This window comes from Poecilia reticulata, linkage group LG1, assembly GCF_000633615.1.
Source record: "Poecilia reticulata strain Guanapo linkage group LG1, Guppy_female_1.0+MT, whole genome shotgun sequence".
In the NCBI taxonomy this organism is placed as follows: domain Eukaryota; kingdom Metazoa; phylum Chordata; class Actinopteri; order Cyprinodontiformes; family Poeciliidae; genus Poecilia; species Poecilia reticulata.
Window position 1 is genome coordinate 19,466,822 of NC_024331.1, and position 25,248 is coordinate 19,492,069.

The 25,248-nt window shown below is 39.0% G+C and overlaps 1 protein-coding gene across 15 annotated transcripts in view; it reads right to left on the reverse strand.

The window, feature by feature from the left end:
• Positions 1–12,167, reverse strand: part of slit2 (slit homolog 2 (Drosophila)) — a 105,122-nt gene extending 92,955 nt beyond the window's left edge. For 14 of the 15 annotated variants that reach the window (XM_008413038.2, XM_017306452.1, XM_008413020.2 and 11 more), the window contains exons 1-3: positions 11,253–12,166; positions 10,398–10,469; positions 5,770–5,841 (exon numbers count right to left, since the gene is read on the reverse strand). In XM_008413038.2, coding sequence (XP_008411260.1) covers positions 5,770–5,841; positions 10,398–10,469; positions 11,253–11,467 — 359 coding nt within the window. In that variant the 5' untranslated portion in view covers positions 11,468–12,166. Of the gene's footprint in view, positions 1–5,769; positions 5,842–10,397; positions 10,470–11,252 lie in introns of all 15 variants that reach the window. The other variant, XM_017306453.1, reaches the window with a different exon arrangement.
• Positions 12,168–25,248: the final 13,081 nt, after the last annotated feature.

Sequence of the window (25,248 nt, forward strand, 5' to 3'; positions counted from 1 at the left end):
ATATTGGATTAACCAAACTTTACAAATTTGCTTTCTCCTCCTCACAAAAACTTCCCTGAGGTTATGAATTCTTAAATTTAATTATTGATAGTTTCCTCTTTAGTAAGCTGCCTTTTATCTGAACGAGTATTCAATAATGCAAAGTATCAAAAATCTCCCAATGCAGAATGGAACAGAAATGAAATGATACATTCACATCAAGTAACGCCACTAAAGGTCTTTTAGTGCTGACTTTTCTTTTTTTACACCCATTGCAGTTGATGTCAATTCTTTTGTTATTTCTATGTAATGTGTTGTAATACATTTTTCGACCCCTAAATACAAATAATTTCTTTTCACAGTTTATCTCTCACACCATAGAGATCTTGTGGGAACGCATTCAATCCGTTTTCAGTAAAATGAAGCACAATTTTAATTACCTCTAAGGGTAGCGACAACCAATGTATTTCTAGAAATTGCTTAGAAAGCTAATAAATGTTTTTGTCACAAAGATAGAAGTGAGCAACTAGTTTACCAGCAGCTGGAGAGCAGAAATCATGGTGCATTTCCTCCTTCACATATTGGATTTATAAAGCCAGGAATGTACCTTCAGCCATTGCTTTACTATCTGATAATTTTGTTATAGGCGTGTTTAAATAACCAATGATAAACAGATGTTGTATTAAGTGAAGCATTTGTTTGTGCATGGATGTGACCATTCAGTGCTTTTGCATAATCTGGATCCACTCGTATCACAGGTTTCCTCTATCCTGACCTGAAAATACAATACTAAACACTAAAAATACGACATCAAATATGAGACGTAATTTTAACATTTCTGGACTTCAGAATTAAAGTTCATTCAAACAAACCTCTGTCTAAACTCTTCCAAACAGTCATGAGTGGAAATGGGAATCTTGCTTTTCAATGCAACCATCCGTAAAACCCTCACGATGCTAAGGTGTAAATGTGTTGACGCATGCAAAACCGTGAATTTAGCAAAAAATTATCTATAAAAATTGCAAATACAAAAATGATGATACAAAAATCAGTTATACATTTCCTTTTTTATTCGTTCCAAAAAATACACGGCATACTCGGTCAAAAACTGTACTGCTCCGTTTCTATACAATCCTTCTGCCATCAGTGGTTTTTCTAATATAAACTAAAGTTCAACAGGAAGTAAGCTTTTCAAAGTAAAATTTCACAATTACACTGGCCTGAACAAATATTAACCTCCTTTAATAACTAACAAAATTAAAAAACAAAGCGTTGTACAAATAATTTAAATATATCTATGGCTCTTAAAGGTCAGGTTCACATAACTGGGATTATCTCTGTCATGTAACATTTTGATATTTGCATTTTTAGAACTTATTTAATCAAAAACAGATCAATAAAGAAGAACTACTTTATATTAGAAGCATGAATATAGCTAGGAACGTGAGCTATTAATCCTGTTGGCTGAACTTAAACAAATCTTTTTAACAGTGAACTTCCACTAAATTAAATATCTGTAAAATTATTTTTCTATAACAATTAACGTGTCCACAAATAACATTGGCACTTCAATTCCACTCGTATTTCAACATATTTTTTGGGAAAGATGTTGTGCAACAGATGACAAGTAACAACTATTTGCTCAGATGAGTCACTTCCTTTTCCTTGTTCACAACTAAGTAGATGCATTCATTTAAGAAATGCTTTCAGTTTTAGTCACTTAATGTTTATTTGAACGTACAAAGCTCAGCCAACACCGGATACCTCCGGGATTTTCATTCCGCGTTGTTTTGCGCTGCCTGCGCCGAGCTGAGCCTCTTTGTTTCTCAACCTGAAAGAATGCATCTTTGTCTTCTCTGGGCGTGTGCATGCAGATGCAGTAAACAGCCACTTCCATGCTCATTTGTCACTTGTCAAAGTCTGGCTGAAAGTGAATGAAGAATGAGTGGCCAGTGGTCTGAGGTGTGAGAGTGACTCCAATGAGTTAATGTCACACTGCAGCGTGGCGATAATCCTCACAGTCATAAACAGATGCTGGGAGGCCAGTAACCACACAGTAAACACACTCATTCTCTCTCAGGCATGTATAGGGCGGCACAACGGTGTGCCGAAGCATGGAGATGCAAATGAAGTCGTAAATACGCAGACATGTGAAAGATGAGTAGCTCAGCAGCACAACTCAAGATTCTGAGTGGGGAGAAAAAAAAAAAAAAAAAAAAAAACTACCTCAACCATCATGTATGACTCTGAAAGTGCTGTTGAAGCTTTAAAGCTCGTAAAGAATATTTAACGCACACAGACGCGTTGTGGATAGTTCAATGACTTCACCCAGAACCACTTTAAACTAACCACCTGATCTGGTTTTACATCTGTTCCAGGAGTATTTACTGTTGGTTCACAGCTGTGCCTTCTAAAATGAACAAAGATCCATTATCTGACAAACACTTACTCCATTCTATCTCACAATCTCCTAATTTAAAGTTCAGGTGAGATAAAATCTTTTGCCTGACAACACAGATATGCTGAAACCTCATCTTATCACCTGACCGGCAAATTCCTTTGCTATCAGCCAAAAAATCCAACATATCACTGTAGGGCTCTTACAGTTACAAAAAGTAAGCACATATGTACATCATCTACTTTAAAAAGTTATAGACACAACACTACTGTAATTTCAGAAGAGAGAATACTGTGCGCTATTTCTGACACCTGAATAGTGTTGTGCAGCAACAGGTGGGGAAGGGGCATTACAGTGTACACTCTACTCCATTAAGCCTAAGAAATTCTGGTCTCTCCCACACTTTTTATGGGTTCTCACTAAGGTAAGGCAAGGTAATTTTATTTATATGGTACATTTTCAGCAACAAGGCAATTCAAAGTGCTTTACATGAGTTAAAAGGAAATACAAACAAAATAACAAACCAAAGGAAAGAGAAAAAAAAAGAGGAAAGAAAACTAATCTAATGTTGCTCTAAAGTATGTAAACTAAGTGCTCCTGTTCAGGGTTGCTAAATATCTAATACCATTTCTACATAGTGAGTACTCTATTAGAAGCTCTTTAAAGAATAAAAATGGTGTAATGGAAATTTTAACATTAAACTATGTCTGTGTAACCTGAGGGTGCCTTTTTGAGTGTCTCACACCTAATGGTCCTAGTTTTGTGGGAGATTTTAAGGTGCCCTGCTCATTAAAAACAGACACAGTGAAAAGGATGTAATTATTCAAACAACTTTACAGCTAATCATTTAGTTGTAATCCAGGCCCGTTCTCTGAAATCCACGATCTAGTTGCAATTCTGTTTTTTTCAGGCTTGTACAAAACAAGCACAAAGTTGACCACTGTCTAATTCCTGCTCCCAAATTTCCTTTTTTTGAACTTGAATATTTCCTGGCATTTACTCTAAAACATTTCTTTAATAATATTTATCAATTACAAGTTACTTTAAAAAGGTTTTTTCTCGGCTGCCATCCTTGCTGTTCTCTTTTCAGAGCACTCGGACTCTTAACATCTTTAATCTCTCCAAATTTAAACAGAGGTGATGCTTTAATCCTTTAACATGCAAATGAAAGATGTCAGGATCAGGAGCTCCTCTCTTTCCCATTTTATAACCTCGGGGTTTGAGATAGGAATTTGTGACATTCCTACATAAACAGAACAATAGAAGGAGAAACCCAGATGGTTGACAACGGTGCAAAAACATGAGGAGAGGTTAAAGAATGAATGACAGGCGAGCGGAAGCGTTAGAGGGTTTTTGGGGCCCCCCGAAAACCAAGATAAAACCAGTACTGACAGAGCAGCCTTGCGTAAGCGAGTGCCTCTCTGTGAGTGTATGCATACACACATGCATGTGTTTATATGTGTGCATGAGTGTGTTGTGACATGCCTGCCTCTCTCCCCCAGCCCCAGTCTAACCCTCGTCCCCCCGAGACAACAGGCCCACACCTGACCCAGCCCTGCACTGCCTGGCCCTCCAGAGCAAGTTGCAGAAAAGGATGAGAATGGGAACTGTTTTCCACCCCTGTGGGGGGCAGTCAGTGTGGATCCATCAGCCCAGCTTACGGTCTTCTACTCTGGGTAGCGGTGCCCAGCAGGTTCCCTCTCGCCCCCACCGGCCCCCGAGACGACAGAGGCCTTTGAATTGACCCCTGGACTCCAGACTCCAGAGACGTGCCTTTGTCTGGCATCTGTGGGGGGGTATTGATGACTGACTCCATCTTTGTGTTTGTGAACATGCCAATCTAGAAGCATTGCATTACAGCACTATGACAGGACAGCCATGTTGTATGACAACATGTCACTAGGGAGACGTAGCGTTGCTGTTTGAATGAACATGTGCGTTGAGCTTCTATTGCATATGGATGCATGAGAGAAGACATTTACCGGCTCATACCATCGTTTTATATCATGGATTTTCAGTCAGATTTCTCTGTTGAGTCCAGGCCATACACAGTTAAAATGTTTCCTTCTTGTCCGCTACTCTGTGCAGAAATTCCTAGAACTGCTTTGCCAGGCAGTGCTGCGCATTGCCTGCAAGTGAAAAACTAGCACATTCCCTCTAATGGCCCATAAAGCTCCCCATTCTTTCAACAAAGAGCAGCAGCAGTGCAGAGAAAAGGAAGAGACAAAATGAGTCAAGGAATCATAACAGACTATCCGCTTCATCCCCACAACTTTCAAAGAATTTAACCAAAACAGCAATCAGAACGATAAAATGCTTTCTTTTGATTAGTACTTGGTGCACAGAGGAATGCAGGTATGTTTTTTTAATACAAAGTTTAGATTGTAGACTCAAGAGAACAGTTAGACTTAAAATAATAAGTATTAAAACTCAACACATTTTGCTGAGTTAAGCTTCTCACTACATCTGTACTTAATAAGTACAAGAACATTAAAAATTGAGCAAAACAAAAAAAGAAAAAATAAAGTGTTTCATTGCAGTTAAGTATGTGAATGACGTTACATTAGGGTGGCTCTGATCCCGGACATGGGCTCAGGGTGCAAATTATTGAAATCAAAATCTGTGAGAAAATAGTTGTGGGTCTACCATTAGTAACTTTTTCAACTGCAACCCATGTAAGCTTTTTTTTAATTTATTGTTACACAGTTTCATTTTTCTTTTCACTGTCCAGACATTGTAAAATGTAACTTGTGGGTTCACACAGCAAATTGGCAGCTATTAACCTTTCACTCTTTAGTATGTCTCCATGTCCATGACTTGCAAAACTGTATAATGGAAAATCAACGTTGTTTTCCCAACAATCTAAGAATTGATGGCAGCAGCACCTTGTCTGGCTGTATCGCAAAACCTTTCCATAATGCTTTGCTCAGATCTTGAGAGTCAGCTATTCCCAGCTTGCTGGTAGAGTAACAGAGAGCAGCTGAAACGCTGGTCAGTATGGGTTATGATGCTCAAATCAAGGTATAAATTTTGTAAAGCAGGTAAACAACTTTTTCTTTTAGATTTTTCTGCACAATTTGTAGCAGTGATCTAAATGGGCCAAACTATTAGTGAGTGGAATCAAAGCACAGAGTAAAAATATTAACGTTAGGACGTGCGAAAAACATAGGATTGCATCTCAAATGTTTTGACAAAATTATGAGAGTAAAATATAATTTTTTAGCCATTTTATCACCGAGTATAAGCAGCGTACTGCAGGGGACATACAGAAGCTTATTTTTGTATGTACATCCCCTTCGAGGGCAATGTTTGTAAAGAAAATGACCCAGAAATATTCGGTAACATGACAAACCAATGAGGTCAACCAATGAGTAGACAACAGCTTCACTCACAGTCTCTCCAGCTCCTTCAGGTCCTGGAACGCTCCTCTCTCAATTGTGGTGATTTTGTTCTCCATTAACTGCCTGTGAAAGAAACATCAAGAGACGAGGGGTGAGACTGTGAGGACTGGATATAAAAAAAGGGAAGAGATGGGTTGATAAAAAGACACACAGAGTGTCAGAGCTGATGGATACATGAGAGACCAAACAGAAGGAGAGGCATGGCGATATTGACCTGCAGTTAAGAGAGAAAAAAAAGGCAGAGCAGAAATTGATAAAAAAAAGATGGAAGGAGATTGACAATAGAGAAGAGAGGGAATGGAAGAAGAGAAAGAAATGATCGGTTGCATTTGGTGTGAAAAAAAGAGACGGCAGCGTGGAGGGGATGGAAAGTAGGAGAATGTTGAAGCAGCAAAAGAGAGGGAGAAAAGACAATCACCGACAGGTCGATAAGCCCTCAGAATCGACTCTAAAAGTAACCCATCAGTTAGACAGAAACTCATCCATCATCCAATTTGCTTGCTGTCCAACCACATCGCTGTGACCACTCATTCCCTAACACCAGCACAACTCCAGCAGGATTGTGCCGCTGACCAAGACCAACAACAAGACACAAACGTTTAATGTGCTGTAAGCATAAGATGATTAAGGATCGGGGGGATAAACATGACCCATATCAGAGGATTTTACACCGAGAGATTCAAAACAACCACTAATTATGCTAATGCAATTTGTGGTCATGTGTGGCTCTCGGATCGTAAAGATCTGCACAATTTTTACATCACTCTGCGGTTATTTTGCATCTATCTATTACAATTTTCCAGTCATAACTTCTCTTTTCATATCATTTTACAAATCTTTGTGGTTGTTTTCACTCCAGCTCAGATTTACTTTTGTCTGGAATCTGGCTTTGAGTTTCTGTGGTTTTATCACACAAGTTTATGACTGTTTGGTTGGTGACTCACATTGCCAGTCAAATCTATTTAAAACTTTGTAAGCAACTTGTCATTCTTGAGATTGATTTGTAGGTTAGTTTGAATCAAAATTCTGGTTGTTTCCATTTCTTCTCATCCAACCACCCATTATCTATCTATGTAGAGTAGGGGTTGGGGTTTCGGGAATGATTGTCCATCTCGAGCTGTAACAGGGCCGGGAATGCCCTATGCAGGTCACCTCCATCTGGAGAAAACCCACGCAAGCACAGACTGGGATTCAAACCCAGAACCTTTGCTTTAGTAGAGACACGTAAAAAACAACAGGACCACTGAAGACTAAAGTTGGACACCTCCAGTCTAGTCAATTATCTTCTCTTCTGAAATGGAGAAGCTTTGGTAATGCTTGAAAATGGATATTCACAGACACTCCTACATTGATTATGCCTGAGCTTGAATTATTTGGGAAAGAAAATTCAGGTTGTAGATTTGCAAATCTGGTAGAGGAATACCCCCAAAATACTCTCTGCTGCAACTGCATCAAAAGATGCTTCAAAGGGGGCGAAAAAAAAAAAGTGACACACTTTTCATACATTTTATTTCTGAAAAATTGTGAAACCATGCACTTTATAAGTTTAATGTGTGAGTGTAAAGGAAAAGTGTGAAAGAATTCAGCAAGTGCTATTGATGTTGATTGTTTAGCCATTTGTAAAATCTTGAACATGATGTTAATTTAAAAAGATGCCTAATCAATAATTATAAGAATATTGCACATAAGGCGAACGCAGATGAAATGTTGGTAATTAAGGTTATAATCCCAATGGAATTCCAGCAATGTGCTCTAAAACCATTCACGTCGCCGCTCAGCTGCAATCAGGCTTTCCCAGCAGCAAATCAGCGCTGGGGAACTCTGAACCCGGTCTGATCTTAGGTTTGGAAACTTGTTCTTACTTGACTCTCTCTCTCCCTTTTCCTTCCCCTCCAGCCTTCCCTTCCAGCAGCTGCATTCCTCTCTCCGCGGTTACACCTAATGACCGCTATCTCTTTCCATTCTTGCCCTCCATCATTTCCTCACCAGTGTGTTAATCACTCCAGCACATGGACCCCGGGGCCCAGTGGTTAAAATAAACCCCGCCTGACACTTCCAACTGGCAGATTAACACGACGGCATTAACAGGTGCCAGAGAGCTGCTCTTTGTTGGTCGCGTAGGCTGTGTGCTCAGCGGAGCGACCGCTACAACTGGATGCAGTGCTGCATGCGGCAGGGCTTCAAAATGCAGGACGGGATAGGAAACGGTTTAATCTGCCTTGTAATGGACTGTTTGGAGCAAAAGAGAGCAGATCAGAGTTGTGAGTGTGAATATCATTTACTTCTGTCTTTGCAACCACCTCCTCACTTTAACTTCAACCTCAACCTCCACTTTGTGTGTATTAAAAAATACAAGCAAATAAAGGCCTGCTCACACACACACACACACACACACACACGCACACACCCACACACACACACACAGCGTATATTGATGCAGTGACATCTACACAATGCCATTCAAACATAAACAAAAAAAAAACAAAAAAAACATGTAGCAGCTGAAAAATTCATAATTATAACTGAAACTTTTACAGCTGTGAAAGAAAAGCCACGCAGGGACGAAAACAAGAGCTGAACATGTCAAAGAAAATATATTTCTATTGGAGCTGCAGATATGAAATCCACACCATATCTGAGAACCCAAGAGATCCACACTGATATTTTATCGGTTTACTACTGATAAAATATTGACCAGATCAAAGCAAATTGGTCAATATTTGATCAGTTATAAACTTGGCATGTGGAATAAGTACTAAACTCACAGGGAAAATGAGATGCAAAAATACAGAAAACCAATAAAATACATTAAATAAATGAAATCTGAGTATTTTGTGAACAATCCTGCCCCCTGTCAGTGCAAAGCAATATCAGCAGGCTTAGTCTTAACTCATGATTCATTCAAAGGTTGCTTTTTTTTATTAGTAAAGTGTCATAAAAGAAGCATCTCCTGATACATAACAGCAAACTCTTCCAAGATATTCATAAACTTCGCACTGGTTTTGGCCTATTTCTAAAGGTTCTCATGGTCACCATCAAAGCTAAATTTTCAAAGAGCCTGGCGCTCTTCAAAATACTTTCCACAGAGGAGTCAAAAACATAATCAGTGCTGTTTTGTAAGAGCCAAGTACCACAGAGGAATTAAAAAGGCGTAAAGAAGACAATAAGAAACTCACTAAATCTTGGTATACTCTACAGCCTCGTTTCCACTGAGCGGTGTGGCACGAGCCGATGCAGTTTGGCATGATATTTTATAGTTTGTGTTCCGGCTTGTTCACGAGAGCATTTCCATCGCCAACTGGACTCTCACTGGGCAGGCAGGATTAAAACAAAATGCCTTACTTTGCATCATACTACAGCGACAACAAACGTGATCCACCAGTATGTCTCGCAACATTTTTCTGTCCCCCGATCAATGGACTGTGTTGGGTGACGCCAGTAGCTCCACCCTAAACATACCACTGTTCTTTGGATCTTCTTCTGAAGGGGGCCCAGGAATGGTGCGGTGCGGGTCGGGTCTTTGAGCAGTTTTTACAATGGAAACAGACAAAATAGCGTACCGAACCACAGCGACCCGTGCCACACCGCTCGATGGAAACAATGCATATGTACACTCATTGCACAAGACTCCACACATCCACTCATTTAAAGTTTACTGCAGAACATTTGGACAAGCTAGTGAAGCCGCAAATTGTGTTTGGCAAAGAAGTGGCACAGCACAGCATCCCAAAAACACCACACAAACATTAAAGTTTTCAGATATCAGTCTCATGACGTGGGGTTGCTTCTCTGTATTTGGTGCTGGGTGATTTCACATATTTGAAGGAAGGCAGAATAAAGAAATTTACAGAGACACTCTCGATAAAAAGATGAAGATGAAACAAATGAGGATTTTTCTCCAATAGCCCCAAGCACAGATTTTGTTCAGACAAAAAAAATTTTAAACTGCTAGAGTGGAGGTCAGAGTGCATAGAAGAGTCACCTCAGTTCCTTTAACATTTGTGTGAAAGAATGGGTCAAACTTGAATGTAACTAGTTATAGTTACAGAAGACTTCTTGTTTTCAACATGCATAGTAAAAAAATAAAAAAATACTTTTTTACTATGTATTAAATTTCAGTAAGCATTCACTTCATGTTTCATTATTATCCAGAACATGTTTCATGCCTCCTATTACTCAGAACACAATTCATGGACTAACTTGTGTTGATTTTCTTTTGTGTGGATTACTTGGGTTGTTACTTACATCTGGTATGAATTTCTATGTCAAGTGGTTCATTACAATTCCCCCACCCCCTTTTCTTTTCATTTCTTCATCATTGTTGTGACTATATTGTTCTTTCCCCAGTTTCCCCATCTTTTTCTCTCTTTCTTTCCTTTCTCTAGATTTTTAGGTCTTTCCACTTTGTTGACTGGAACAGATTCAGTTTAAATTTGTCTTTACAAAATGGGGAACATCACATTATCTCCTTTTATCCAGCACTTCTGACATAAGACTGTGGGGCAATCAGACCCACTATAGCCTTTGCCTAAGCAGTAACACAAAAGAAACATATAATTTACACATTCACATTTGTGCAGAGAAGAATAAACATCAACACTTAAACAAAATCAACTTACAGAACTCTCAGATGCCTCAGTCCTGCAAAATCTCCTTTGGTGATTTTAGTGAGGTTGTTTGCATTCAGATCTCTAGATAAAAAAAAAATGAGAAAAGGAGTTATAACAGATTACATAAAAACATAAATATATAAATACATTTTCTGTTGCAAACCTATGATCTTAATTGGGATGTGAGTCTCAGAGAGAAACCCCCCCTTCCCCCACATCCCCAGAAATATTGTGCCGCTGCACTGAAACTGTTCAAACAAGTTTCATCAGGGGACTCCGCCTGGTAAAACGAGGCCCGTTTAAGTCAAAGCCCACTTGTCCAAATCCGTTTTTGATTAACTCGCTGGTCTCCACACAAACCGACGTGGTCGACGGAGGCTCTGGTAGTGCAACAGTGCGAAACCACCAGCAAGACCACAGCGGCAGCCCCTCCACCCCCAACTTCAGATCCGCGATCTGACTTACCCTGACATTCAACACATGGAGCAATAAATCTGACTGTTTTTAGGGGGGAAAATGTATGTTTATCAGCCGCCACATCTTGTGATTTTAAGTGTGCTTTGACTCGACAGTTGAAATATTTAAAGCCCTGCGGTTTTCAGATGTGGCCCTTCATGCTTAGCGCGCCGAGTAGTTTTGGTAATGTTTTGGGATCATTTGCGTAATTATCCATCCTCTTCTTAATGAAATCATTATATTAGCATTGTTAGAACAGAACCCAAATCTTAAAACTAGCTGTAAGGATGATCATCACGTTACATTTTTGCTACTTAAGTTAATTAAAAAAGATAAATCATAATGTAAAAAAAAAAAAAAAAAAAAAAAAAAGTACATTACTCAGGGACCAGTGTTCCTTAAACTTACAGTCTTTCCGTGTTTCGGGGTATGTTCCTGGGCACGCTGCGCAGTCCTTGGCCGTGACAGTCCACCGTGGTCCCGGTGCAGGAACACTGAGGCGGGCACGGCTGACTGTCTGCTCTGCTTATCAGGACCAGGACGAGGACGGTCCCCAGGAGCAGAAGCCTCGGCGCAGTCTCCAAGGAGCGGCCAAGGCCAACGGAGCGCACAGCTCCCACCATGACTGCGGCAGAAGTGGGTGGCCGATACGAGACCAGCAGAATACGGAGAAAAGCCTCGGAATTTCCGAAGGAGCTCACCAAACTCCGCACGCAACGCACTCTGTTTCTTTTATGTTTGCTCTGCTCCTTCCTTTTCAAGTTTGGGTTTTCTAAAAGAAAAACAATGCTATTCTTTTTACATTTGGGTCCTCTGAGTGAGTAAAGCGTGTGAAGTAGGAGTTTGATCCCACTGAGTTATAGAGATGGACCGGGTCTGTGGCTGCGCTACAGCGGCGCAAACTTCCACATGTCCCCGGCATGCGGTGGCCAGAATCCTCCGGCGGCGAGATCTGTGTTAAGTGTCTCCTGACAAGGAAAATGTCTTGATCCTTAATGTGATCCAGGTGCTTTCGAGCAATTACACTTTGCCCGTTAACGCACACTCCAGGTGAGGATGTCTTTGGCTATTAATTCACAGCACGCGTCCGGCGCTAGAGCAGCGGTTGCGCCAAGTTCGTCCTCAAAACTCTGCAGTGGTGGAGATATTCTGATTCCGATGGGATGTCAATTGGAAATAAAATGAGTGCCAGAAACCCGGCGAGAGACCAGCGCGCAATACTATAATCCAACTATGCAAGGTGCGTCAAAGCGCTGCTCTCTGTAGTGTGTGAGAAGGAGAAAGGCAGGCAGACGGGAGCGGGCACGTCTGCTACTGCGTCTGTTTAGGCATCCCTCTCCCTCACTCTCTCTCCCTTCCCCTCTCTCTCCCTCCCTCATCGCCTCACACACACACACGCGCGCGCGCACTCACTGCGTATTCCCTCAAGGTAGCAGGAGGTTTCAAACAGGCTGTTGGTCAAACAGCAACAGTTTGACCTCGGAAGGAGACTAATTCCCACTGCAGTGTCCTGATCACCTGACACCATTTAGTTGGTTAGAAAAAAGCTTGTTGCTGAAATTTAACTTGGAGTAAACAACAAAACACCTCAGGAACTGTCAGTGTCCACGATTCACTGATTTAGAGTACATACGTTTTAGTCTACCGTGATTGTTAACCATTGAAACATTATTAAATAAGAAGTCATTAATTTAATTTAAGCTTAATTTGTGCATGGCTCAAAAGGGGTCGTAGATATGCAACTTGTAAAAAAAAAAAGAAAAGTAAATCATCAGTGATGACCAACTTGGTAGTCCATTGTCAAAGGCTACTGACATGGTGTTGGGTTGGTTTGTCACAGCATATGAAGCTGCTTGTTAAGTGGCGCTGGATTAATTATCACAATTTATGACATTAGGATGAATGACTGGTTGTTACACAAAATGGGGCTGGTTGTCACAGGGTGTGGGGTGGATTGTGGTAGAACAGGTGCGTCAAACAGTGTCCAGCAACTTTTCAATTCATCCCTGGACCAACACAAATGAGTCATATGACAGAATTACATCTTTAACATTCAGAGAAGTCGTACCGAATCCTGAAGATTCCATAATTATTTCATTGAGGCGAGCTAAAGCAGAGAGTCATGTAAAAGTCGCAGGATGCTGGTGGAGGCCAGAGTTTGGCAGCCGTGTCAGTGATGTGGTTGGTTGTCAGGATCGAATGGTGGCGGCTGGGGAGTCCTGCAGGTTGCCTTGTTCCAACATAGCTGATGTGAACCTCCTCAACATGTTTTCAAGTCCTTTAGAGGCCTGGAAATGAACTGTTTATTCAAACCGAATCAGGCCAACATCAAACATGTTGGGGACTGGTCTTTGTAGCCCATCTTTGGACACTTTCATAGATTAATGTTGGTTGTTACATTGTATGAGGCTGACCGTAACAGGGTGACTCATGGACATAATGCAGATTGGATGTCACAAGATAGTGTAGTTGTTTCAGATAAAAGAATTAGTCTCTTTTGTGTAAAAAAAAAAAGATTTACTTTATGAAATGTTCTATTTTGAAAGATCCTCTGTATGAGCTATTTAAAAATAGACTTTATTAAATCTAAGCAAAGATAGAACAGATTCTACAGTTCAAGACTGTTATTAAAACTCTGAAAGGGAAAGCAAAAGCAACAGATGTCCTAAGAATTGATGTTAAAAGAGCAACTACATACAGATTATATAAATTATAATGTTATTGAAAAGGTGATTTATTTCAGTGACTCTGTTCACTTAGAGACTGGTGTTTTGAAGCCGTTATTTCTGTTCATTATGAATATTTCTGCATACAGCTAATAAAAGCATGACATTTAAGATTAGAATATAATATCAGACTAAGAAAAAGAATGCAGAAATGTGGGAAAACTGAAAAGTATATTTAATACATGAGAGCTAAATGTTCATAAAACAGCATTCGCACAAATTATTATTCATATGATTGATAATGTAATTCTGTTATAAGGGTAGAAGTTAGCTTCACTGATTAACTGAGGGCTTCAGCCTTGACCGACTAGAGTTAAGACCAAAATTCTTCTGATTTTCCATTTTCTTTAAACTATCTTTTAGGAGATGTCTAATTTTTTATTTTTAAAAACAGTGGTAGCTCGAGCTCCCCTATCTGAATTTAGTCACTTAATTCAATTATTGATTTTATTATAATTAAGGAGATAAACCAGCATACGAGAACAAAGATAATCACTGGTCACCACTAATCAGTGACCAGTGACTTAACACCTTATGCTAAGTTGTCAGTTAAAAAAGTAAAACAAATATCCAGAACCAGTACTCAGTCCAAGAAAGACTCCTTATTTATTTTGGGCAAGATTACTCTGTGCAAGTTGGTTTCAGTGTTTTAGCTCCAAGTCATCAGCAGCCAAAGATAAATTACCAACATCCTGGATTCAGTGTTTCTTTATAGAGATGGAGGAACATTGCAGAACTACCAAAGTCAGCACAGCACTCTATCAATCAGAATTTCATGCCGTACTGGCCAGACAAAGGCTGTTACTAAGTAAAGTCTAAAAGTCATTCATGTTACCTTTGAAGTTCCCCAAATGGCACCTGACTTTTAGAGTACGAAAAGTTAAATTCACTGAACTATTTACAATGCCCTTATGAAAGTATTTCTTCCCCTTGAACTTTTTCCCACTTTTTCCCCTTCCGACGATTTAACTTTGAAGAATTTCATTGGTACTTTGTGAAACTGACCAACACAAAGCAGTGCATATTAAGAAAGAGGAAATCGTTTTCCAAATGTTAGACAAATAAAATCTGAAAAGTGTGGTGCGCCATCATATTCAGACCCCATATTTACGATCCTCTCAAATAACATCTAAGAGGGTGTGTCATTTAATCTCAGTATAAATGCCGCTGCCCTGTGCGGGTTTCACATGAGACCAAACAGCGTCACGAAGACCAAAGATTACAACAGACTGATCAGGAGGAAAGTTGTGGAAAGAATGATGGATGAAACCAGCGAGAAAACAGGGTGTAAAATACTTGAGAATCAGAGGTTCACTTTTTAGCAGGGAAATGGCAAACTAATTCATGTTAGAATGGGTCAATCAAAATCCATAACTGAATCCAATTATACATCTGTGGCAAAACTTAAAAACGGATACCTACCATTGCATCCAGCCTAACTGAACCTGTGCTATTTTCAAAAACATAATCAACAAAACCTTATGTCCATTGATAAAAAGGCTGACGGACAATCGCCCCTAAGATGTGCAGCTGCAGCTGCACAAAAAGCTAGTTTTTACAAAGTTTTAACTTAAGCATGCTGAATAAAAATGTATCTTTCAGATTTTTATTTGCAAAGGAGTCTAAAAACTAATATCAAGAGTGCATCCAAAGTGATTGTAGCCATTTCTCCATCAATGGCTCAACTGATTTGTGAAGATTCTCCCAACCTGGGATGTCCTTGTGCAATGGATTTCCTATGCCTAACAGAAGTAAACCCATCTACAAAAAGGGGGCTGAGATTTTAACAATAAACAAACTTAAAGCATATGGCAGGATGACAAAACTGCTCAGGAGAACTGTGACCCGGCTCAAGTCTGAACCTTACCAGTCACTGCTTGAGAAAACCTGAGAACGTACTGACATTGATTCTCTTGATCCAAGTTGGCTGAGCTTAAAGATCTCTGCCAAGAGAAATGGGAAAAACATCCAGAGGGCAGGTGTGCCAAATCTGAAAACTTTCCACTGGCACAGCAGCAAACAGCCCACGAGCTGTTAGGTCTGTAAAGTTGTCGGCTGTTTGCTCCCAGTGGTGAAAAGTTGACCTCCTGATTATCAGGATGTCCTCATCATTTAGATTACTACTGTATTCAAAGTTTTTTTTTTTCCACCAGTTAAAAAAAAATGCATATCAGAGTTAAATTGCATTAACTTCACGAGAAATAACTGCTTGTCAGTCCCATCTCCTGAAGCCTTCCCCTCTGCTCCCGCTGCTATGCATCTGAATAGAAAAGATTGAGAAGGTCATTGATGATGGTGTGTCACAGCTGAAGGAAGAGAGAGGATCACAGAGGAGTCAAAGTATGACCTTTATCTCCCACAAAACAACCAGGCTTCAGGGCACAAGATGTGTTAGGACATGGCCTAATCTGACCTGCCTACTCCCTATCCACCCACCAACACACCCAGACACACACACACACGCACACACACACATCGTGATGTTTCCATATCCTCAAGGGATGCAACATCAATCACTGAGCTCCTGTAGTGTTAGCCGCAGACTAATCCCATAACTCTGAACCACATTTTAACACAAATTGTTTAGTTTTCTTTTTTATATATATTTTGAACTCAGTATTTACTTTAATTTCAACATTCAAGACAAACTTTAAAATGCCAACATCATTCCGTGGAGATGATTGTCTTCAGCAGCACAGCCATTGATGTTTGCAGATGTGGGCCCTGTGACAAAATGTGACTTATAATTTGAGTTTGAATACTTTTGTATATGGTTGTCGTTTCTGTCCTCAGGAGTGGCGTTTCCTGACAGAGGCACACGACTTTCTGTAGGGAGTGTATTTTGGCATTTCCACTCAGGTCATTGTGATTTTTGAAACAGCCCATCATCGAACAGGCAAAGTAGCAAGGTGGTTTGAAGCAACTTTGTTGTTACAACTAGATGTACAGAGACGTCCACTGTTCAAAATAAGAACTGCAGTAAATGCCATGTGCCTCCAGAGAAGGCATGAAAGTCAAATTGACGTCTAAAAATGCTGAGAAGTCTGGGGAGTAAAAGTATATTCATAATAACAACAAAGTGACTCTAGGAGCAGCAGTCTTATATGAATGCAAAGTCAGTTTTTGGTCATATTAAGGCTAAATTAACCATTTTGCTTTTGAAAGTCAATATGTAGCGAAATTTTAAATAAATTGGTCTAAGAGCTTGAACTCATACGGTCCATCTGAGTGGCTTTGGTGAACTTGTTTTTCAAGGTTTTTACCAAAGATTTTATGTTACAACAATGTAATACGTTACATTTGTGGGAAAAATACATTATATTAGAAGGTTTGTATTTTGCAAGAGAGAATAAGGCTGGTCCAGCTTTTCCAACTGGACTGCTGAAAGCTCACTCCGAATCATTTAATAGAAAATAGTTTATGTCTAATTACACAGTGAGGTGGAGGAATTCTAAATGTTTTCAAGATATTTTTTTTCCACCTGCTGCTTTGTTGTTGCTTGTGTCAGGATATTAAAATGTCATGAACCCTGCAAGAACAAAGATGTGTTATTCCCTGAAGTGAGACAGTTGGACAACGCTAGCATTGTCAATGAAGACAGGTGCAACTTGACAAACTTGATTTACATTTCTGAGACGAGGAGAGATCTTCAACCACACTGCTCCATTTTTAGCACGCAGCACAAAGACGACGCAATGTTTTGAAATATGAAGAAAGTAAATTAATTAGAGGATGCCTTTGTAGGAAACCTGAAAAACTTTAAACTTCCAGTAACTTCATTGGTTAGATTCTGTCACAACCTTCTGCTAATGTGTCATCTGAAAACAAATTAACCAGAAACGGTGTGATCAAAAAATTTAATCCTGAAGCTGGTTTTATATCATCTTCTATCTTGCCATATATTCTCATCAACCATTATATAAGGGATACCTTTTTTTGTCCCAAGTTGGACCTGTTGTACTACCAGGAGTGGCATCCAGTGTAGTCTTATGCTGCTGCGGCCAATCCGATCCAAAGTTCAACATGTTGTGCATTCAGACGTGCCATTGGTTTCAGGGAAGGTTCATTCTCCTCTGATCTTTGACATAAACAAGGTATTTCTGTATTCACAGCTGTCACTCACTGGGGGATTTTCTCCTTTTTTGAACCAGTCTCTATAAACCCAAGAGATTGTTGTGCATTAAGAGCTCCATGGATCAGATAGTTTCTGAAATGTTATGACCAGTCTGTTTGGTACCAGAATCCTGGCAAAAGTCACTTAAATTTCCTTTTTTCCACATTCTGCTGCATAGTTTGAACCTCAGCAAATTATCTTCCTAAAGTCTTGATGGTAAAATGCATCGAGCTGCTAACACGTCACTGGCTCATTTGATGTTTGCGTCAACAATGCCATGTTAATGACACATCTAATTAATTAGAGGATGAGTGTCTTTGCATAAAGAAAAAATAGTCTCCTATGTGTTTGTGTTGTCTAAGTGACAGCATGTGTTACTCTCATTTAGGGGATTGAAAACAGTTCATTTCTCTGTGTTGAGTTTCTTAGTTCTTGATCAGTTGATTCTTTTGTGTTCTTGTTTGGCTCCCTCTGGATTAATTTAGCCTTCATTGGTCACACCTGGTTCCAATAACACTCCCAGCAGTCAAAAGCCTGTCCGTTCCCTAACCCCTTCACAAATTTCTGCTGTTGGTTTCACTGTGCTGAAGTTGCTTTGTTGTTTCCTTTTAAGATTTCAGATTTGCTCAAGCTTTCTTTTGTTTTTAAAGCCCTTTATTTAGTAAATGGTCTCTCTCTCTCTCTCTCTATATATATATATATATATATGATGATGAACATACTGTATGTAGGCATATCAATATATTATTTAGAAAAAAGGTAAATAATACATTGGTGTCGGTTTGACCTCTTCATTGGCGTTAATACTGCATTTGCAAGGTGTTGCTTGTGATCAAGCGTTATTGCTGTGATAATTGAATCGCACTTGTGTAAAGGATATTGCACTGGTGCACATTATCTGGTGTACAATGAGACTTTCAGTGTTACAGAAAGTTTCTAAATATTTTTTTAAAATGTGTTTAAGTCTGGCTTATTGGGAGATAACATTGTGCCATGCATAATTTGAACAGCATAGAAAGTTTAACCCACAGCGTTTATAAGCACAGAAATCTGTTAATCTGAAGGGAATTTATCAGTCGGTTGTGATTCTGGCTCTGCTAATTGCAGCCTGTTGATTTAGGAGCAGTTTGTGTCATCTTTGGTTTATGGCTGGGCAGTAAACCTGAAGGTGTGGGGGAAGTGTGCCTGTGTGACTGAAGAGGTCACTTGAACCACCTGGACTGGTGGACAGCTGCTGCTGAAGCACGTCCTGCTCAGAGTGGGTTTTATTGTGGACAGAAATACATCTGAGCACAACTTTGGTCATTTTCATTCGTGCATAGCCACAAGTTTACACAGCAACGCAGGATGAAATTCAAACAGCATGTCACTCCCATGTGTTAATGACAGCAGTTTCACATCAAAGCTTTTGAGGATTTGTGTTGCGTATGCGTGTTTTGTTTTGTAATTACATCCTTAAAAACCAAATGTGTTTTGCTTCTTAGGTGGCTGCACAGCTGCAATGAGGCATGCACGCTCCCAGACGCCGAAACACACGCACTGCGCCACGCCAAAACATACAAAACAGCATTAACAAAACAAAAGCATTTCCTCCGAGTTCCCGGTTTCATCTTGACGAGATCTTTCCATATGTGTACCGAAAGTTGGGCTCTCAGGTGTGGATGTGCGCAGTTACCTTTGTTGCGATGGGACTATAGTAGGCTGTTGTGTTGTGTCTATACACACCCCACCGCCGAGGCCTCACGGAGATGCTGAGGAGATGAATAGGATTCTCAGGAATGACTGGCGTGTTGGAAACTCTCTATTCTCCTACACATGGAGAAAGGCGTGTCGAGTTTCACGTATCAGGTGAATGTGTTTGTATGGGTGGAAATAATTATTCATTGCATTTCAACAGGAAAACAAATAGAGAACAGAAAGGGAAAGAGTGCTCAATGTCTCTGGTATGGTGTAATGTTGATGAGAGTTTTTATGCAGAGGCCGATTTCGTCAAACTGGGTGCCAGGGCAAAACACACACGGGGAACCTTCACTTCACTTCTTTGTCCATTTTCATCCATCAGCCTTTTAACTTGATATTGTTAAATTTCCTCAAGTATGTATGATTTTTTTTTTTTTTTTAGGTAATAGGTAATTACAAACTTCTCACATACTGTGGTTGAATTGTTCTATTGTCAAGGCAGAAAAACTGATTAAATTGAGGATTTCTTTTGAGTTGTTTCACATCCTTCAGCTTGTTCGTACCTCTCAAACTGTCCAGTGTTTTGATGTTACAAACATAAACCATAACATGTATTTTATAGGGAACTCACATGACACACCAGCACAAACTCTTATACTGTATAATTGGGAAGTGGAAGGAAAATGATTCAGTTTTTTTATATATATATTTTTAACAAATAAAATTGGAAAAGGTGTGATATGTATTTGTATTCTGCCCACCTTGATATACCTCTACCGGCTTTAAGCATATTAAGACAGACATTTTTTTTTTCTTTCTTTCTTTGCAAAACAACGCAGAGACTGGATGAAGAGCATCTGTGAACCACACCTATCAAATGTATTTAGGCTTCGACTTTGGGCCACTTTAACACATGAATATGTTAATGCTGTCTGTTTACAATTTAGGCAACTTCTGACAACAATGACTTACACTGAATTTTATTTAAATGTGAATAACTGACGTAGAATACAAGTAAGGAAACACTTTTTTCCTTTTTTATTGTACTTATAAAAATTTTGAAAACTATGAATGAATGAACTTTGTGATAATTGTGGTAATAAAGTAGCAAGAAAAGGTTGAAGAGTATGAATTATGTTGTATACTTGCATATACACATGTTTGATCAGATCTTGCTTTTTCCTTGGAATCAGGAAAGAGAAATGTGATGCCAGCAGTGTTTTAGACATGGTTCAGGAATGCTTTGTAACCTCCTGGATGCGTTGCTGATGCATCCTTGCAGTAAGTTTGGTAGTTTACCACTGGTTCACGTTTTCTTGTGATAATGGGGAAATACATTTGTAACAGTGTCCAGACTGATAAAAGACAATAACTTTGTTTTTGTTTCTTATCCGTCTTTGAATTCCAACAAATTGAAAGGATTTCTTGAAATTACTCATCACTTATTAACTTTCCAAAAAAATGTGATGAATCTCAGAGAGGTTACAACTCAACAAGGGAGACATTTACTTTTTCGCAGCTTTTCCCCCTGATAAATTAAATCATATTTTGAAATTGGATTTTGTGCTTGCTCCGGTTATTTTCTTCTGATACAATTTAGTTTTTAGGCTCTGAACCAAAATTAAGGAAATTTGTAAACAGGAAAATATTTTTGAGCACCATTTGTGTTGCTAAGATGGCATTTTGTAGCTTTGTGCAAATGTCAAGATGCAACCATTTGCGATTCATAAAATGTTAACAGATTAAAGTTTTACATTTAGAAGTGCCACAGATTGGTGTAACTGGGCAACACTCTAAAACTGAAATTGAGCAATTTCAGTTTGGGTCCAGGCTTCAAATTGTAGGGAAATTTAAACTCTTGCAATGCGGTAGTCAATATATAAGGACATAAACACACGGAAGTAACACTTAACAAGTTATTAACATGAAATAACCTGATCATTCGTTGCCTTCCTATGCAATTCAACTCGATTCTCATCTCCCTTCAATCCCTGACTGGGATTTCTTCCACTGAGCTGAATTGTTCTGCTTGAACGTCACCTGAGTCTGTCAGCGAAGAGAAGGAGTCATTATGAATGATGGCATCAGTTTTCTGCGCTGTTTTAGAATTGTTGTCTGCAAATGGTTGTAGTTTGGCAATGGGGGCGAAGGAAGTGAAAGAAGCCATTCAGTACATTTTGGCCACATTTCTAGATATTGAGCTACTGAAATTGGAGTAGGAGGAATGTTTAAGACATTTTGCAGGCTGAAGATGAATAACTTAAAAAAGAATGCTTTTTCAAGGCAATCTTGAATTTTGGTGACATTTCATAGGTCTTTTCCGCCTTATACACTTATCTTAAAATATTCTTGCTGCCTTTTCAGAAGTTACTGCACTAAATTTAAATAATGCGCCGCATTGAAGTTACAGACTGTGTCAGTAACTGATGACAAAGGTCATCTGAGTGTGTGTGTGTGTGTGTGTGTGTGTGTGTGTGTGTGTGTGTGTGTGCGTGTGTGGGGGTGTCAAAGCCACCAGGGATCGTTACAGAGCTGCTGTGATGCCTTGAGAATAAGAATGAGTTGTTTAATGTCACTCTTAGTCATTACCAGGTTACTGATCTCAGCTGGACGTTGTTGCAGACATCAGCGTTGTCAAATGAAGCTTGTCTTGATTACTTGGAGATGTTAAGGCTGCAAAAAAATGGGCAAAATAGCTTCTGTTACAATTTCTGGCTGCACTGACTTTCATGGTGACTAGCTGCCTGTTTGTATTTTTAGACAACTCTCCACAGAGAATCACCGTTGGATATAACAAAGGATTGTTTCCAAGCAACATGTTTTTACTTAACAGTAGCACGTGTTTTATCAGTGGGATTTGGATAAACATTCTGAAACCATTGTTGGTTTATTTTGCATTACTTTCAAAGAAGTTGTTCACGGATTATTACATATTGTTTTATATCATTACAATCCTGTTGCATTAACTAATTAATTAACTAATTAATTAATTAATTAAAGTAATGCTGTCCAACATCTTTGTTTAAAAGTTGTTTTACATAGGTTTATGCTATTTTTTTCCACATTTGTCTTGTTTTTACTGTAAACATATTGGCGCCCTGTAGTGGACATATGTAAAAGGCTATCAAATAAATTAATCTTTTATTACAGCAACAGTTCTACAGGATCTTGGTCCATGAACTGATGGACCAAGGTGATCCATTGATGATCGTTAATATATGTTTTCCCCCATTTAACTGTTGAAATTTCTAGTAATGACCTATGTCCATCTTTCTGTAAGAGACTACTCAATTTTTATTTGAACTTTTTTAGTCAAGAAGTTATTTATTTATTTATTTATCCTACATCACATTTGATTTAGGTGTATTGGAGCAGGGATGCATCTAAACATTGCAGGACAAGAACCAATGAGGCCTGGGCTCAAAAAACACTGAATTAAAGTAATTTCTTGATTCTGCAAAGTCTGGCAGAAAACAGGGCTGAGTGTTGCTATTGAAACTGAACCAAAAAATGTGTTTAAACACAGTTAATTTATGAATTAATAATTACTTTTTCACAAACCAGATTGATTTGGATGGCATTTTTCTCAGAATAAATTAAATCCACTTATTGTCTGAACAAAAATTCAAACAGATTTCATTGTGATCAACAGATGCTTTCCAAACATTGTACTTTTACAAAACCTACAGGTCCATGTGAAGTGTTTCAGTTTGGTTTTGGTGAGGATGAATGATACGCAAGTATCTGAGCAATATGACATCATAGCTTCTCGTCTGACCTACCCACAGTAAATCAGGTGCAACGGCAGCAACACCTAAGCCCATTTTTTAAGGTGGATTTTAGTGATTGTATTGTATTGACAAAAACAGGCGTGTGATAATAACAAAAGCCTTTTGATTAAGTTTGATCCTTTTTTCTTTTTTTTTGCATATATGAAGCCATTTCAAGAAAGAACAAACACAGAGCTATCTGACAGGGGTTGTGTTAACCTAACTATCAACTAACACAATATAATCTGAATAAGGAAAATAATTTTGTATGGGTATGGGACCAAAATGTGCCTTAGGCCAGAGACTAACAATCCTCCTATATCCGGCCAGGATGATATGCACTATTAATCCTGATTACCCTCTCTGACTTTGTACATCTGATGGTGTTTGCTTTTGAAACTTCCTCATCTTCTCCTATGAAACTGGCAAATGAACAGTAAGGTCCAACTGTGTACACCAACGCAGGTAAGTACGTCTGTTTAGTAATGACAAAGGAAGCAATCCAACCAGACTTGATAATCGTACATAGATTGCCTTGTGGAGCAACAGCAAAGTCTCAGCCGTTCTAATCCCTTAACACAATTATGGCCCTCTGTTTGTGTGTTTAAGCACAGCTACTCTGCCTGTGGTTTTCCACAAATGTGTACCAAAACAACTCAACTGCCATTATCTTAAAATTCCCTGTAAGTGCAAGGCAAACAAGCGTGTGACACTAATTGTGCCGGCGGGTCTTGAGGAATAGCATTGTTGTGACAACAGATTAAGAATATGTCTGAAGCCATTCCTAAATCTGAAGAGAGATTAAGAGGGAAATTGAAGGTATCCCAAATATATCCCCCGTCTCGCCAAACTGGGGGATGATGCAGTCGAAGTGGCAGGAAGCGGGTAGAAGCCAACAGGAAACAAAGAAGGTCCAAATCTTTCCTGTCTATTTTTTTTTTTTTTCAAACAATGAGCAGTGAAGATTATTTCTCTTCATTATGCGTTTTGCCCTTCCTTCATTGTTTTTCCAGCATGCTGAATCAGAGCACTTGGAGTTAATGGTAAGTATCGCCATAAAACACTCTTGCCTGACACACTTGCATTCACACACAAGCACGCACAGGCGTTCTGGCAACATTGTTCATGCTGGAGTTATCTCATCCATGCACACAATCCTTGAATTTGTTAGAAGATTTGTTCTTGTCGATGTTTTTCTACAGCACATTTTGCCGAGTTAAATCAACATTGTGCTGTGTCTCCTCAATACTTTTCAGAATTGGTATTAATTTAACTCTCAGATAATTATTTCATCAAGAGATTGAGTAGTTATAACTACTTCAAGAGTTACAATTACTTAACCTGAGGTTTTGTTTTTAGAAAAACATCTGAAAGTGTTAAATTAACTGTGAAATTTGCTGTAGAGTCCAGAAAAGATTACAAGTGTCACAAGAAACCTTGATCCCAGTTTGATCAGGGATCAGGGGAAAGCTACAGCAAAAGAGGTGAGTGAAGGTTTTAGCTGTCTAGTCAAAAAGAGGATCAAATACATGAAGTATACAATTTGCTGTCGGGATTTTGTTCCAAATGAGGTTTTATTGATAAAGCTTGTTTTTGTTGTAAGTAAGAAAAATGTGTGGATTCTTAATTTATAGTAGGAAAAAAAAAAGGTTTGAAACAATTTGTTTTACCTTGCTTAACCATGCTATAACAAAATTTCCAAATGAACTAAGTCATTTAAATGTTGTATGTCATACCTAATCAATTTTAACAATTAGCTTTAGTTGTTTGTCCCATTAATCAAAATCCTATTTAAGAGATAAGCAAAAAGATGTACACAAAATTAAAACATTCATTCAGGTTGAATGGAGGGAAAATATGAATACATATCTTGCAACAAACAAGAATTTGATTTGTGTCTGGACTTTGTCTGGACCGTTCTGAATATGCTTAGCTGTTCTATTCTATTGTAGCTCCGGCTGTGTTTTTATTTATTGTATTTCTGAAACATGAATCTCTGCCTCACTTTCAAGTGTTTTTCAGTTTCCATCCAGTTTTTGCTACGGACTGTCCATTTTTCACCGTTATTCTTCGCATCAGCCCTGAACGGCTCCCCTGACCCTGCTGAATGAAAC